General features: G+C 32.8%; 1 protein-coding gene across 1 annotated transcript in view; it reads right to left on the bottom strand.

Moving 5' to 3' along the window:
• Positions 1 to 845: 845 nt before the first annotated feature.
• FBXO8 (F-box protein 8) overlaps positions 846 to 16,568 on the bottom strand; it is a 53,190-nt gene continuing 37,467 nt past the window's right edge. Inside the window, exons 4-6 of the mRNA XM_012770691.3 lie at positions 11,842 to 11,960; positions 9,661 to 9,857; positions 846 to 8,100 (exon numbers count right to left, since the gene is read on the bottom strand). Of these exons, the coding sequence (XP_012626145.1) occupies positions 7,913 to 8,100; positions 9,661 to 9,857; positions 11,842 to 11,960 (504 nt within the window). The 3' untranslated portion in view covers positions 846 to 7,912. The remainder of the gene's footprint in view (positions 8,101 to 9,660; positions 9,858 to 11,841; positions 11,961 to 16,568) is intronic.

Here is a 16,568-nt window from a genome sequence, read left to right as displayed (position 1 = left end):
AATGGTTTTACTTTAAAAAATGCCTTACTTTAAAAAATAAAAACAAAAACAAATCCGGAGAGTAACCTCAAGTCCCAAATTTCTTGTCTGTTTAATTTTTAAGACAAATTAGAAAGGAGGGACGGGCATAAGTAAAGATTTTGTCTTCAAATAGTTTCTGTGGAAAATATCAACAACTTAAACATTTAAGAAGTGATTAACTACGTGCAAAGGGATTAAAAACAATATCTTAAGTATGTGTGTCCCCAAATATACGTATTTCTGATTTAGACTTTTAAGCTGTCAATATGGGAGAGACAATGCCATTGACGTGGACCTGGCACTAGTCCTTCCAGCTAATTTCTTCCCTGGAGAATGGTTTTGGGCGACAGAGTGGCGTCCGGTCTTCCCAGGTTGTTGCATTGACAAACTGCAGCGGTGGTAAAGTCAAGGAGCCTGACAAAATCTCATTAATCATTTTAAATTAAATCCAACCTTCCTGTCCAACCATGCCAAGAATAAAGCCTTTTTTTTTTTTTTCTAACAAAAATTTCCTCAGTAAAGATTTGGTATCTTTCTCTTGTTGGTCTTTAATTTGATTAGACAAAAATAAAACAAAACAATCCACTTTTCTAAGCTTGAAAACAAAACATTTGTCCAGATATGATTTAACAGATCAACCAAGTGTCTTTTAAAAATAAAACACATTTTGAACAAAAATACATGGAAACATTCTGAGGGAACATTGTATTAGGTAAATTAGGGATATTGTTTATTTTTATTTTCTGAATACTTTGATGAGTTTTTTTCTATCTAAAATGTATGATCCTTAATAAGATTAAGGAGGAAATAAGGAAAAAAATCCATTATCCATAGTATTTATTTTATTCCAGTCTCTATTTATAGGCTTTTGCTTTATTTTACATAGTAATGTGTGTGCATATACATATGTACAATATACATATATGTACAATTTTACATACTTCTAAATATTTAGCATAAGTAGTTTCCCAGGCTACCCATAAACATCGTTGCTTCCAAATAATACATCATGCCGGTGTATTTTAGTCTTCTTGACCAGTGCTTGGCATAGTGTCTGGTACACAGTATGTACTCAAATATTCATTGGCTATTTGTTAGAATTCCAGTGTTTTCATTTCCACCCCCCCCCTTTAAAAACAATGATGCGATTAAGGATGTGCATATTGCCTTTTCCCTATTTTGGATTATTTTCTTAAGGCGGCTTCCTAGAAGACAACGTATTCACTTAAGAATGCTTGAAAAGAAACTGTAGGCAGTTGTGTTACTAATAGTAATATATAAGAAAAAGTTCACTTTAGACACAGGAAAACACATTTCAATTAGAATAAACAGGCTGTTACTTTAAATATTAAGACTTCTCATATTCAGATGGCTGGTAATAAAGAAAAAAAATAAAAAATAATAAAAAAAGAAAAAAAAAAGAAAAAGACTTCTCAATACGCTTACTCTCATTGAGCACCATATTCATAATATTGTCAAAATTGTAAAAGACTAACAGAACAAGATCAATGATGAACTCTTATTAAAGTTTAAGAAAAGGTAGACAATCTTAAAGTAGGCGTGATTGATCCATATATTTAAAATTAGAAGTCCCAGAGGGATGAGTTTATGTCTAGAATAATACATAGGCTGAATTTGTCTTTGTATTTTTAAAAAGCTAACTAATATATTCTGATTTCTAAATTGTGTACACTGAAAGGTCTAGACATATTTTTTTAAGGGGGAAATAGTACAGCCGTCTTTCTATATGCTTATATAGAAACTGAACCAGAGCTAAAAGAATTCAATTGGATTCATTGAGAAAGTGCTCTCGGCTAATGTGTTAGGTAGTGAGGGAAATATAAAAATAAAATTTCTACCTGCAAAAATTGAGAAAGTTGTCCTGAAGGTGAAAGAATCTGAGAGAATTTGGAAGGACAAATAACATTCAAAAGGTAAACATGGGCGACAGTTAATAGCATTTCAGAAGAGAAAACAAAGCAAATGAATGGAAGTATGAAAATATAGGGTTCATCAAGATTAGAGAGTGTTCGTTTTAACAGAATGTACTCAGGAAAAATGCTGCTGATGACATATTTGGAGGGAGTTCTAAAATTTGTTAAGCATTTTCCCCCTTTCCTTTCTTTTCTTTCTGCTTTCCTCCTTCCTTCATTTCCGTCTTTCTTTCTTCTTGTCACTTCTTCTTTATCTTTCAAATTGTGACCTATGTCTTAGAGAACATAACTGGTGACTGTGTATAGGAAAGATTCACTAGCAGTGCCCAGTTGGTATTGTAAGTTCTGGGCTTGAAACAGTACAGCCCTTACTGGAGAAAGAGGGTCTACACAGGCCTGAGTTGCAGTGAACCGTAAGTACTTTTGTGGGTTTCAGTGGAGCTCAGATTACGTATCAGGTAAGAGAGTATTTATCTAGTGACAGTATAAAGCCATTACCAGTACTGTGATTTTCTACCCTCAAAGAATTCAGTCTCAAGTGGAAAAGGTTGACTCAAAAAGGCGAGTACAGTTGGGAAAAACTACTTACTTGGTTTTCAGCAAACATAAAGTTCAGCTTCCTTCTTGAAATTCTTCCTTAGCTCTTTGGATACCATTCTTCTCTGATCCTTCTACAGTTCTGATGAACACTCTTTTTCTGACTTTTCTCTATCCAGCCTTAAAATGCTGATTCCTGATTACTTCTTATATAACTTACTCCCTTGAGGATTTATCTTTTTCCATGTTATTAGTGTTACATACTTTACAAACCAATACGACCCAACACCAACTTACATATCTAGCTCCCATTTTTTCCAACTCTAGTCCTATTCTCTCACTATAGTCAATCAATGGTCTAATAACACTTTCAAGTTACAAAACTTGGAATTATTATCTTTTCCATTTCATTTCACTGGTTGCTTCTCCTAGTAACTACTTTTGATAACAGAACAACTAGACCCTTGAACCTTTCTGCAAAGTCACCAAATCCTATCAATCTCCAGAGTTTTTAAAATGCCTTCCTCCCCTCCAAGCCCTCTGCCACTTCCCTAGTTCAGGTTTACAACAGAACATAACAGGCTGGAAGTATTAATAATCCTCAATGAAGGAACTAGACATGTAGAAAATTACAGTGTAATTATTAAAGCAAAGATCTGCACAAAGTGCTATGGTTTACAGAGGAAGACACAATGAACACAAGTGGTATGTATGATGGAAGTAGTCTTTGAGAGCTTTTATATAGAAATTACATTTGAGATGGATCTTAGATGATTAGTAGGGGAACTTTGGATCCAGAGGGGGAAAAGGGTATCAGAAGAAGAAAGGAAGCTTGTAAAAGGCAAAGAAAGACCTGACCACAGTTGAGGAAGGTTGTAGGAGATGAAGCTTTAAAGATAAGGTGAGGCCATTTTGTGAAAGGTCTTATATATCATGCTAAGGAGGCTACAGTTATTTTGTAGGACAAGGGAAACACTGAAACACTTTAAATAGATTGTCATCAGGAGATTTATGTTTTAGAAAGATGAAATTGTTAAATCTGAAAGAAGATGCAATAGTTCTCAATGTCAGGTGACTTGTCTCCCCCGCAGGCACTTGGAAATATGTGGGGACCATATTTTCATGTCATAATAACCGGAGGATCCTACTGGCACCTAGCAGGCAAAATCCAGGCTATGCTGCGCGGTGGTGCAGTCTCCCACAGTGAATAATATCCTTCCCCCCAAGGGCAGTAGGACCCCCACTGAGAAACACTGAATTGCTAATTTACTAAACATTTAGTAAATGTTTATTATTAAGGTTTTACATAGATGCAACATGGTAAAAATTCTTAGTCACCTAGTTTTAAAATTAACCAGGAACAAACATCTACTCAGTAATCATAGGAGGTAGTATTAATATAATAAAAAAGAATACTACCTTACTGGAGAGGGATCTACTTCAAGTGTTAGCCAAGTACTTCTTTCAGACCAAACCCTTGCCAACAGATAAAACTACAAACTCTGGAAAAAATATAAAAATCAGCCATTTGAAAATAATGGAAAGCAACCAAAAGCAGGCTGACACTACAGAGGAGAGAACACTTGGAAGATTGGAGTATCATTGTGTGAGTTTCCTGCTTTTATAGCTCTTAGTTTACGGGTAATACCCACTCTGCATCATGTGGAGCCTATAGATTTTAAAATTTAATTGAATTTTATTTTCTTATTTCAAAGTATTACAGGGGTACAAATATTTTTAGTTACATGGATCACTTTTGTAATGCTTGAGTCAGGGTTAAAAATGTGTCCATCACTCAGATAGTGTTCATTGTACCCATTAGGTAGGTTTCCATACATCCCCTCCTCCCTGCTTGAATTCCATTGAGTTTTGCTGGCTTGAAGAACCACAGGACAGAGTTTGGGGCAATGATGGAAAATTCAGACTGAAATCCTGATAAGGAAAGAACCAGAGAGAGAGCCCCAAATACTTGTGACCAGTCTCCTGAAGCTTGTTTATACAGAAAAGATTTTAAGCACAGCAGGCAGGTTAAAGGCTGAACTGAATGAAATCTGACCTGCCACCAACTGCAGGGTGAAACGAAGCTTGCAATTAGGAGTTCAGCCAAGCTAACTGCCTGCTTTAAAAAAAAAAGTCTTTGTAGAAACATATCAGAACTCAGGGTTTCCACATCATTTTATTTGCCATGTTAAGGACACAATCTTAATTACTCAACATATGAAGAAACAGGAAAACCAACTCTCAAAAGACTGACATTGAGATGATCTAGAATACTGAAATGAACAGACAAGTATTTTAAAGCAGCTATTATAACTATCCTCAAGGACATAAGGAAATATGTGCTTGTAATGGATGAAAAGATATGAATTTTCAGCACAGGAATATAAATGATAAAAAGTAAATGGAATTTCTACAATTAAAAAACATAGTAATTGAAAGGAAAAAGTTCACTGAATTGGCTTAAGAGAATTATTACAGAAGAGTCAGTGAATTGGAACACAGATCAAGAAAAAAAAATCCAATTAAAGAAAAAACAGAGAAAACGATTTAAAAAAATCTATAGAGCCTCAAAAACCTGTGAGACAATACCAAAATGTCTAGCATATGTATAAATGCAGTCCCAAAAGGAAAGAGAAAATGAAGCTGAAAAAAATATTTGATGGAAAAAAAGCACTCAGAGGAAAGTGACATTATACAAAGGAAAAACAATTTGGACTCTACTGGCTTCTCACTGGAAACAATGGAGGTAAGGAGACAGCATCTTTAAATGCTGTGCTGAGAATTCCCAAAGGGGGGGAAATGTTAACCCAGAATTATATATTCAGAAAAAATATTTCTTCGAAAGGAAAACAAAACAAAAACATTTTCAGATAAAATTATGATGATTTCCAGCAGACCTGACCTATAGATGCTAAACAAAAAGTCTTGCAGTTTGAAAGGGATGATACTATAAGGAAACTTGGATTTTCAGGAATATGAGCCTCAGAATGATAATCTGGGTGAATATAAAATATTTTTTCTTAATTTATTTTCCTGTTCAAAGAAAAATATTATAGAGTTTATAACTGATGTCATATGCAATATATATAACAGCTATAAGATAACAGATGGTGGGTAGGGTAAAGGGACCTATATGGTTATAAGGTTTCTATGTTTTATGAGAAGTGGTACAACATTAACTGTAAATAGGCTGTGTACAGTTGTAAACTTTGATATGGGTTTGGTCTGCACGGGTATATGCACTTGTGAAGACTCACTGATTAGTAGACATAAGATTTATGAGTTTCACTGAATGTAAATTTTACCTTAAAGAAAAAAAAACCCTAAAAAAACCCCCTGATCTCTAATTAATATGAAAGCTTAAGTTTTTACTTACTTAAGGAAGTATACTAATGTAACTTACTAGTAACTAGTATACTTACTTAAGGAAGTATACTAATGTAACTTACTAGTAACTTACTAGTAACTAGTATACTTACTTAAGGAAGTATACTAATGTCTGGAACTTGACTTGTAGCAAAATAATAAGATAGGTTGATTGATAAAGGGATCAATAAATATGTGATATTTAAAAATACAGTAAAATACAGTAAAAAATTGTAATTGCAGAATCTAGGTAGTGAGTATACAGACATTTTCTATAAAATATTTCAGCTTTTCTATATGTTTGAAAATTTCCATAAGAAAATGTTAGAAAAAAGAATGTTGCCAATCTACAGTTATTATCGGGTCAAGGGGAAAAATAAAACAGTAAAAAGGAAAAGTATTTTGAAAATCAAGGATGCAAAAAAAAAAAAGGAAAAGAGATAGACAAGCTAAGACAGAGAGGCAGAGAGAAAGTGATGGTAAGAGAGAGAGGTCTGGAAAAAAACAAAGAAAAGACTGAAGGAGGTAGACAGAGAAGGCAAGGTGCCAATTGCTGGAAAATAGTATCAATAGTAAATACGTTATCACCACCCTTTATCTTGTAAAATTTAATAAATTAGTTTTAAAGCTAAAAATTAGAATTATTTTGTCATGGCATTTGAAATTACACACATAAAAATTATTTAGATATTTGCTTCAGAATCTTAGAAGTTATTTAGTATCAGTCTAAAAGTCTCCTTGACATTGAAAAATTGTTTGATTATTTTATGCCTTGCCCTAGAAAAAATCTGTAGCACATCATTCCAGTTGTAATATTAACAACCACTGTTGACTTAGGGTGAGATCTGGAAGGAAGCCAGGATTCCACACCTCTAGTGAGGAGTTTCTACTCCCCCCAGTGACCTTCCCCTAAACTATTAATAGCTGCTCTACCCATCACATACTGTCATCTTCCAAAGCTTATGCTTTTACCTAGAGGTAAACTTTTAACTCATCGTATAAATACATGGTTCTCTATCATTCCAATGCTGTATATTTTAATTAGTAATTGTCAATTAAGATATACTTCATATATTTGCTTTCCATTAAGTAGTATTTTTCCTTTCATTACCCAGGCATGTATCATCTGTGAAGGCAAGAGCCCACGTCCGGTACCTAGCACAGTGCTTAGCGCATGGAAGGCCCTTGACAAATATTTACTATCTGAATAAATAAAGAGTGTTACTATCATTCACAATATCCCCTTCTCAGTGGATTATGAACAGAGCTCATCAAGGTTAGGAAAATGGTAAAGTTTGACTAATCCCATCAGATATAAGGAAGCAAAAATTTATCAGAGTGACAATAATATTTTATTTAGTTCTTATGAGTGTAAATCTTAAATTTTGACCTTTTAAAAAAATCCTAAATGGTTTATTGGACTTGAGACTTACCTAACCCAGAAGTTTTAAAAATGAAAAATCAAGTGATATATTTATATTATAAAATAAGTGATGGTTTTGCATAGTAATATAACAAATCAAGACTCTTGGTTTCTATCTGAAGTCAGATCCAACTTTTATGAAGATAATAATCTCAGATCAGAATCAAATAAATTTCAGAACTCAGTTTGAGAGAAAAGGAAAAACTTTAGTTAGAACCATTACAATAAAATAATTATGAGTATAAATCTCTTTAGTTAAATATGTACACATTACATGGTATTTTTAAAAAGAATGAAAATGGGTAAAGTTTTTCAGGCAAATCTAATGCACAAATACACCACCTTTTAGAGTATAATTCAGTTTAACATTCCTTAACAGTTGTGTCAGACAGTGGCTCTGCTTTGTGCAAAACATGATAGGCAAAATAAGGAAAAATTCTGCAAAATTATTTAGTTCCCCAAGAAAATTACTAAAAAAGAAAATAGCAAAAGAAAAATGTGTTGTACACTCAAGCTTGATTGTATACACAGTCTAGAATGACCAGCACTGATGTAACCTTCATATTTGATAAATAAGTCCTTGGGCAGCATTAGTCTAAAGTCAAAAGTTGAAGTCTTAGCAATTGTGCTTTTATGCAGCCACATGGCCAATAAGGTAGATGTTGTCATAAAGGTGCCCTACAAAATCTTCACTAATGTTTTGAGCAGCGCGACGGGTATTTCGAATAAATTCTCTTTTTGACATTTTATTCTTCACATGAGGGCTACTGAGGTCAATGGAAAGTAGAATCAAAGAGTAGCACAGTACATAAACAGCATCTGAAAGGAAAAAAAAAAAAAACACTTCAAATTATTAGCTGGTTTAAAAAATATGATTCCAAAGGTATATAAGGCAAAAATGTTTACAATTTCAAAAGATCAGGATTAGCTAATAACTAAACATAGTATGATCAACTTGTCCCTCTTTGGGCTTTTCCTAGCTTAGCATAGAAAGTCTGGCATCCTGGGAAACTCCTGAGTCTCAGGCAAACTGAGACGGATGCCACCCTAACTGAATACCAATTCAACAGGTATTTTCTTCAATTCTAAGGAACTTTAGAATAATTTATGGCTTCATATTATAGTAAAAATTCATTCCAGATTTAAATTTCAGAATGAATTTGCTTTATTTTCATCTTTCCTTTCAACTGTGATATTTTTATTCAACTATCCATAAAAATACATTGGTATTGTCAGCATATTTATCTCCCCATTCTAAAAAAAAAGGCAACATATTTATTTACATAGAATGCTTTTACAAATAATTTAATTTGTAAGCATCTTAAATGAAAGGAAAACATATTAACTTGGTACTAGAAAATAAAATATAGGCTGGGCCACAGTAGCTTATGACTGTAATCCTAGCACTCTGGGAAGCCAAGGCAGAAGTTTGAGGTTGCAGTGAGCTGTGATGATGCCACTGCACTCTAGCCGAGGCAACAGAGCAAGATCCTTCTCAAAAAAAAAAAAAAAAAAAAGAAAAAAGAAAAAAAAAGATTAAAAAAATATAGACAAATAACTCGAAAGATTAAATTGATATTCTCATTTGAGATATATATTTTAAAGGTCCATGGAATTTATATATTAATTTCAAAAGTAAAGCTTTAGGGAGAAAACTATTATACCTCAGCACCATGTGACAAAATTTTATATATGCTCAGGATACTATTTCATGTTTAATATTAACACGTCATGATACTTTACTACCATGGTACTTATATTTCAGAATCCTGCAGTCTTAAGAAAGCTAAATTAAGCATTATATCTTATAAAGCATGCTCAACAAATTTCATACGATTGGTAAATGTTTTGTAATCTCTGCTTAGTAAGATAAGCACAATAAAACTTTTGATATGAAGAGGTAAGTAAAGCTGTATCAAAAAAATGTGAAGTACGAAGGAGGCTCAGGCTATATAACACACATAAATACACAGATATATATGCACACAATGAAAATAAGTTGTATTAAAAACAAATTTTAGTAGAAAAATAGTGTTACCTATGCAACTCATGGATTAAAATCCTTAAAAGTAATCTAAGTTTTCAATTAGACTAGTAAAAATATCCAATACTCAAACAAGCGTAATTTTAAAGAATTTATGTAGCGAAGTCTAACTTGCTTCCTAAAACAGCATATTCATTATATATATAAAATAGCTATGACAAACTAAAGTATTACTTCTAATCTCACATAAAGGATGTCCTGCTATAAGCAGTAAAATTAGTATTTGTAATTATTGGGAACATTTTTACCCACAGTCAGAAAGATATGTCATATACTACTGTTTTTACCTGGAGGTGGGGCAGGGAGAGGAAATAATGTACTATACATATTCTTACCAGGACTAAGGCCAAGTTCTCGCATTAAATCAGGGTTACAAGCACAGAATCTATGTGAGAACTTAGTTATAAGAGTTTCAAGATACTCCCCACGCTCTTCAGGGGCATGGATATGACGAAAAAATTCTCTCAGTGCATTTGGCAAGAACTGATTTCTAAAATTATGCAGTGTTACAAGGTCATCCAAGACATCTCTCCTGTAGGATGAAAAAAAGGCACAGCTTTAGTCAAATTTTCTCTATGAGAAAAAAGTGGTAAGAAAAATCAAATATTGTCATTTTTAGATACAAATATTTTATTACTGATTACCAGATCAGCTAATCCTATAAAAGTATAATTTTTAAAATTAAAAAAAATCTAAGTATGATCATTTAAGAAATTAAACAATTTTGAAATCTTTCATGAATAGGTTACAACAAAATAAAACAAGGTAAAACTTTGTTTAAGTAATTCTACTTATAAAATGAAAAAAAATTGTAGTATTAAAGAAGAACAGTTTCTTAGCTGAATCCAAATAGCAATGGATTTCTTTATTTTTTTAATTATGAAAGTAACAAAAGTCTTCACCTACCACACCAATCTACATCTTTGGAGATAACAACTACTTAACACAGAATTTTAAAAATGCCTATATATATTATACAGCATGTCCCAAAAGTTGTCACTGATTTTTTTATATGACTATAAAATTTTTCCTTTGTATGACTATAAAAGTTTATAATGAATATTTTGTAAATCAAGGTACATTTAGCCATAATTTCCCATTTTCCCTATGTATGGAGACTTTTGGGACACCCTGTATATTGTTTTAGAATTTGCTTCTGCTTTTTGCACATAGTATATTATGGACTGCTTTCTACATCTACACCTACATCCACTTCATTCTTCGTAATGGCTCCATAGCATCCTACCTTATGGATGCAAAAATCCTATTGATACACATTTAGGTTATTTACTGTTGTATAAATATTTGTATATGTGTATGTGTGCATATATAACTTAAAAAAAATCAATAGCATTCTAATATATAGTCACACTTGCTAGTGGGCCAATGTGGCCAGCTGTTTTTACAACTAAAGTTTTATAAGAATACAACCACACTAATTTGTTTATGTACTGTCTATGTCTGTTTTCACAACACAATGGCCGAGTTATAAATGGCAGTGACAGAGATCATATGGCCTGCAAAGTCTAAAATATTTACAAAAAGATCTAGTTCTTTATTAAAAAAAAAAAAAAACAACCCTGCTGATCACTGGGTATCTGGCACTTTTAGCCAACATAAAGAGTTAATGACACATCTTAAGAGATTTCTTTCAATCACCAGTATGCTGGACCGTAAACTCCTAAAAGACAGGAATTATATCTTAATCATCTAAGTACTCCTACTCTAGTAAAATTTCTGGAATATAATGAATGTTTGCAAATTATTGTTGAAAAACCCTGAGAAATAAAAAAGCTTGAGAATTACAATGAATGGCAAACATATTTTTGAGCCATACAAGATCTATATATTTTTAAAAATTTTAAGTTGGCGATGTCACATCAAAATGTTGTCCTGATATTTTTATGTCCATTAATAACCAGAATTAAAAAGTACAAGTGAATGATTATCAAATCAGAACTGCATATTGACCATCATCTCTATTTGTGTAAAACGTACTACTAAATATTGCATTTTCAAAATTTTCAAACTTGTATGTGATACTTCTATGTAGTCTATATGCAAGTATATACATATCCCTAGAATCTATGGGTTTATGACAATAATTTGTCTGTGTATTAGGTTTGTATATGAATAATTTCAGGATTCAGAACATTTAGTTACCTAAACACTTAAATTATAGCTATTTATTCAGCAAAAGTCAGGGCTGCAATTTCCTGAAAATATTTGATTTTGTTTTGCTATTACAAAGATGTTGGGTTTCCATTTTGTGTGTAGATGAACTTGCTTTTACTTTTACAATAGCTACTTCTTCATCATTAAGTTAAAGCTCACCAAAATACTACTGCTACTACTACTAATAATAATATATAAGGTACAAGACTCTTTTCCCTGTCTTTACTCAATTTTGCAACTAGATGATCACTATGTAGTATTAATTGTTAAAGTAGCACTAAACTAATCAAAAGCATTACTCAACTCATTTTTGATGAAAACTTAATCATTATTATTTTTACCTTTCATCAAGATAGATTCTCAGTTTTTTCCAATTTAGTGTTCTTGTACAGAAGATAAACTTTGCTATTTCCTTTGGTGAATCATCTAGGATACCCTTGGACATAAAGTAGTTCACTCCCTAAGGCAGAAAGACAAGTCTACATAAATAAAATCACTATTTATAAATTTTAACAATTAGGCAATAGCAGAACAATAGCTATAAATTCTTTCCAGCATTAATAGCCTTTATGTAGCTTTATCATGCAAAATACAAGCTAGAACTTGAACAAAAACTATCATTTGTGGTTGACAGTTTACATGCAATGAAAAGTAGGAAATTCAAAGTTAAGACTCCTAAAGAAATCTTAATTTAATTTTTTGGCTCATGTCAGATAAAACTAACTATACAGAAATGCAGCCTAATTGGGGGAGGACAGCTGTGGAAGAAATCACAATACAGACTTTAAAATAAGCCTTTGTAGCAAACATTTCCCCTGTCTAATAGAAAATATGATTTCTTAAAGTTCAGATGTACGTTGTAGTATACTTTAAGGAAATAACTGCTTAAGGAAAAAAAAATCCAAATAAAAGCCTAACAATTTTGTTCTGGAAAGAAAAATAATTAAATTATTTAACTTAAAGTGGCTCCAGGCTGGTTTATAGGTAGTACTACTCTGGCTGTAAGCATTGCTGCATTTCAAAAACCTAGTTACAATACCCACTGAGGGCAAAACATCATAAGACAAAACGATTTCAATGTGTTTCACAGGATTTATCTCTGAATTTCCTTTTCTCTGCATGCAAAGTTTTCCAGAGAAGCATTACCCATAAATTTGTACCTATTTTAGATTTAAACCACCAACAACAAAACATCAACAAAAAAACCAAATGCTGAGACCAGTGTTCTCTCACATATATGAAGGTCACATTCAAACAAATGTCTTAGGTGGATTTGAATGTGCAGTTATTGAAATAAAAGGCAGGTGTGTTTATTTCAACTTGCAGTTATCCAGATACATGCATTCCCATGAATGCTTATGTCTGGATACTAGCACATTGTGTGCAGCTAATTGGTAGAGAAAATGACGTATTATATACATGCAACACACTGTTTTCATACATAAATTCCTTTGGCATTTCTTTACTTTACAAACACATAGTACTCAGAAATACTGCACACATTAAGAATTTAAAAAGTTGAAAGAATTTCTATGAAAAACTCTTCAAGATAAAACTTTCTCATAAAATTTCTATATTAAAAAAAATTTAAAGTAATTTGTACTATAAGGTAATGCTTTTTTTTTTTTTTTTTTTTTTTTTTGAGACAGAGTCTCGCTTTGTTGTCCAGGCTAGAGTGAGTGCCGTGGCGTCAGCCTAGCTCACAGCAACCTCAAACTCCTGGGCTCAAGCAATCCTCCTGCCTCAGCCTCCCGAGTAGCTGGGACTACAGGCATGCGCCACCATGCCCGGCTAATTTTTATATATATATATCAGTTGGCCAATTAATTTCTTTCTATTTATAGTAGAGACGGGGTCTCGCTCTTGCTCAGGCTGGTTTTGAACTCCTGACCTTGAGCAATCCGCCCGCCTCGGCCTCCCAAGAGCTAGGATTACAGGCGTGAGCCACAGCGCCCGGCCTAGGTAATGCTTTTGAAAGGTTATAAATACCTATAAATTATAATTCAAAAATAAGACTTTTTATATAGAACTAACTTTATGAGCCATCAGGATAATATCCCAACAGCAACATTATCAAGTTTTCATGTGAATTTTAATAGAATAAAAGCAATGCTAATGCACTGATTTTAAAAATGTACATTAAGAAAAGCTGAGTTTAATAACATAAGCTTTCTTGTCAACTCAATTCTAAGCCATATTTCAGACTGACTTCTGTAGACAATGGCTAGCAAAGGTATGATCAAGAAGGAAAGCCAAAAAATTTGTTCGAAATCAGGCTCTCAGGAATTGTCTGAGGGGGCAGGAACTAGAGAAATATTAATGCTTGTTCTATCCTTTCCTCCATTCGTTTGAATAATCGAGAGTTGACTGTATATTTAATTGCTTAGCAAAAGTTAAGTCAGGCTTCATTGCTTCCAAGATTCTTCAGTTGAAAAGGATAATGTTTCAGAATTATTTCCAGTGTTTAATTGTAAATGAAATGATTTAAAGACAAAGGAATGCCAATTAAGTATCATTTAATAGATTTATTCATGCTTAAATCAATATTTAAGGGATGTAAAACTAATTCTAATCTATTTTTTAAAAATTATGCAAAATAAACCCACTAATATGATTCATCAAATGGAGTATAATTCTCTAATTATATGATTTATGCCATTTTAATATCATTTGATGCTACCTAGTTATAAATTAACATTAGTATTTACATCATGTAAGCATCATAAAAATATACTGTTGGCCATTTTCTCTTTCATGAAGCACACATTTTGAGAATTTAATATATTATCTGAGTTTTCCAAAATCAATTAAATATATAGGAGTTGGCACGTACACAAGTTTTAAGTCCAATCCTGAAAACTGGTACCACAGCTTGCAATAAGTTAACTCTGTTGGTTTTATGAGGAAAGGAGGCATTGATTTCAGGCCTGGGCTTCCTCTGGAAAGGAAGATTACTTTAGAAGGTCTACCTGAGTGAATGGTAAAGGAATGACAGATAGAAAAAGGCATGGGACCAGATTATAATTGTCTCTAATAAGCAAGCTGGCAATCATCTGAATTTCCGTCTTTTTATGTAACAATGAAATACAAAAATGTACCATGGCATAAGATCTGTTGAATAACTGTAAATTTGCTTAATAAGTGGTATAAGCATTTTTGTTTTTTAATTAAGTTTTAGGAGAATGGTACAGAGAGAGCCCTAGCCCACACAGCGTCTTAGTGATCAGTAAAGACTAGAATTCTCAGCAGTGTGTACATGCACACACACACATCTGTGTGGGGTCTCACAGGCAATCATCAGTCTCTAGTGTTACAGACATAGGATCCTGGAAAAAAAAGTTTGCAGCCCAGTATAGTCTACATGACTCACAACAAAAGGTTTCCAATTTTGGATGTCACATTTTATGAGGCATAGAGTTCATATTATGTAAGAAAGAGTTGAAGGACATAGGGGTATTAGACCAAAGAAGAAGATATTTAGGCAAGAAGAAAAGATTAAGACTTTAAGACATCTGAAAGGTTGTGTCACAAGAAAAAAGGAATAAACCTTGTGAGTAGTTCTAGTGAAGATGTTAAGCTCCTTTTTGGGTCAAAGGCCCCTTTGAGTATGAAGAAAGCTATAGAACTTCTTCCCAGAACAATGCACATACACATTTAAAAACATATCAATCAACTGCCTGAAGCCCATCTCAGGACTGCAGGTTAGGAACCCCTATTCTGAAGAGTGTGGGAATGTAGTCAGTGAGCGTCAGTTACAGGCAGGCAGGTTACCACCCCATAAGGAAGGGCATGCTTATAACTATGGCTGAGTTGTTCAAGGACCAATAGTTTATCATTTGCTTGATTCAATTTTTCCCTCCATTTTCAAAATAAATTTAACCCTCAAACTTACTACTAACTACTTTAATTTGACTATTTTACCTATATAAATTTTAACTCCCTAATGTAAACTCTGTTCAACTTTTGGAATGATCTAAATTGTTGCAATTACGGTGTAATTCTTTTTTTTTTTCATGTGGGGAGAATTCTAAGCCATTTTTGTCTGATAACTCTCAGATAAGTCATGATGGTGTCAGTCCTATAAATGGGCTGGCTTCTCAGCACAAAAATAAGGTCTTTTGAGGTGAAAGGAAAACTATTACCCAAAATAGTTTTTATTGAAAAAAACAGTTTTAAAGGAAAAGTTACAATGGGGTAAATAAAACTCTTATAATGAAAATAGACATTAGGCCTCATATTTCTTTGGAAAAATGGTAAACTTGTAAGTAATGTTCATGCTACAAATTATCAATTTCTTGGTAATTTGATTTTTTAAAAAGTATCCATTTAATTTTATATGTACATATAAAGATGAATACCCAAAGACTAGTTTGTAAAATAGATACATGTATATCTGTAGATATTTACATATACACGTATCTGTTTTAAAAACTTTTAAAAAACATTAAATAAAAATATACATAAAATTGTCTACATCTTCATTTAAAAATATACGAAAACAAGGTACCATATTCAAGGTGTTCAGTGATAGACACTGAGTAGTATGAGATAGAATTTTACCCTAAGAAAATTTAAAGTTTATCTGTGGTGATGAGACAGGTACATGAATAACTAGAATACACACATGTACAATGATACAAGGCAGTCAAGTAAGGGCTAAATGAATGAATATGAAAAATAAGCATTTAGGTAGCTCAATGAAAGGAAAAAAACACTATGGGACAAAACATTTGGATGAGGTTTCCTGAAAGAGATTAGACTTGGAAGGAACAGAAGGGGGTTAGGTAGCTCTGAATGAGGGGAACACTGGCAAGCAATGTTGCAGTTAATACTGTATTATATGAGCAAAAGTCATAAAAGATTAAAAAACAGCCTATTTTCAAGAAAGAGGGGGAACTATCTTGGGTTTGAGAATAAGTCTGGAAGTAGACTGTGGTAGAAACAGTGCTGAATTTTAGGGTAAGAAGTCTATTCTCCAACCTATGTGTAACCGAAAGCCTCCAGAGGCTTTTTAACCTCATGAAGCAACGGCTTGCAATGTGAATGTGACAGTAATACAAAGAGGAAT

This window comes from Microcebus murinus, chromosome 15 (genome assembly GCF_040939455.1).
Source record: "Microcebus murinus isolate Inina chromosome 15, M.murinus_Inina_mat1.0, whole genome shotgun sequence".
NCBI classification, from domain to species: Eukaryota; Metazoa; Chordata; class Mammalia; order Primates; family Cheirogaleidae; genus Microcebus; species Microcebus murinus.
The sequence above is the reverse complement of the archived record's forward strand: the minus strand, read 5'-3'. Positions and strand labels throughout refer to the sequence as shown.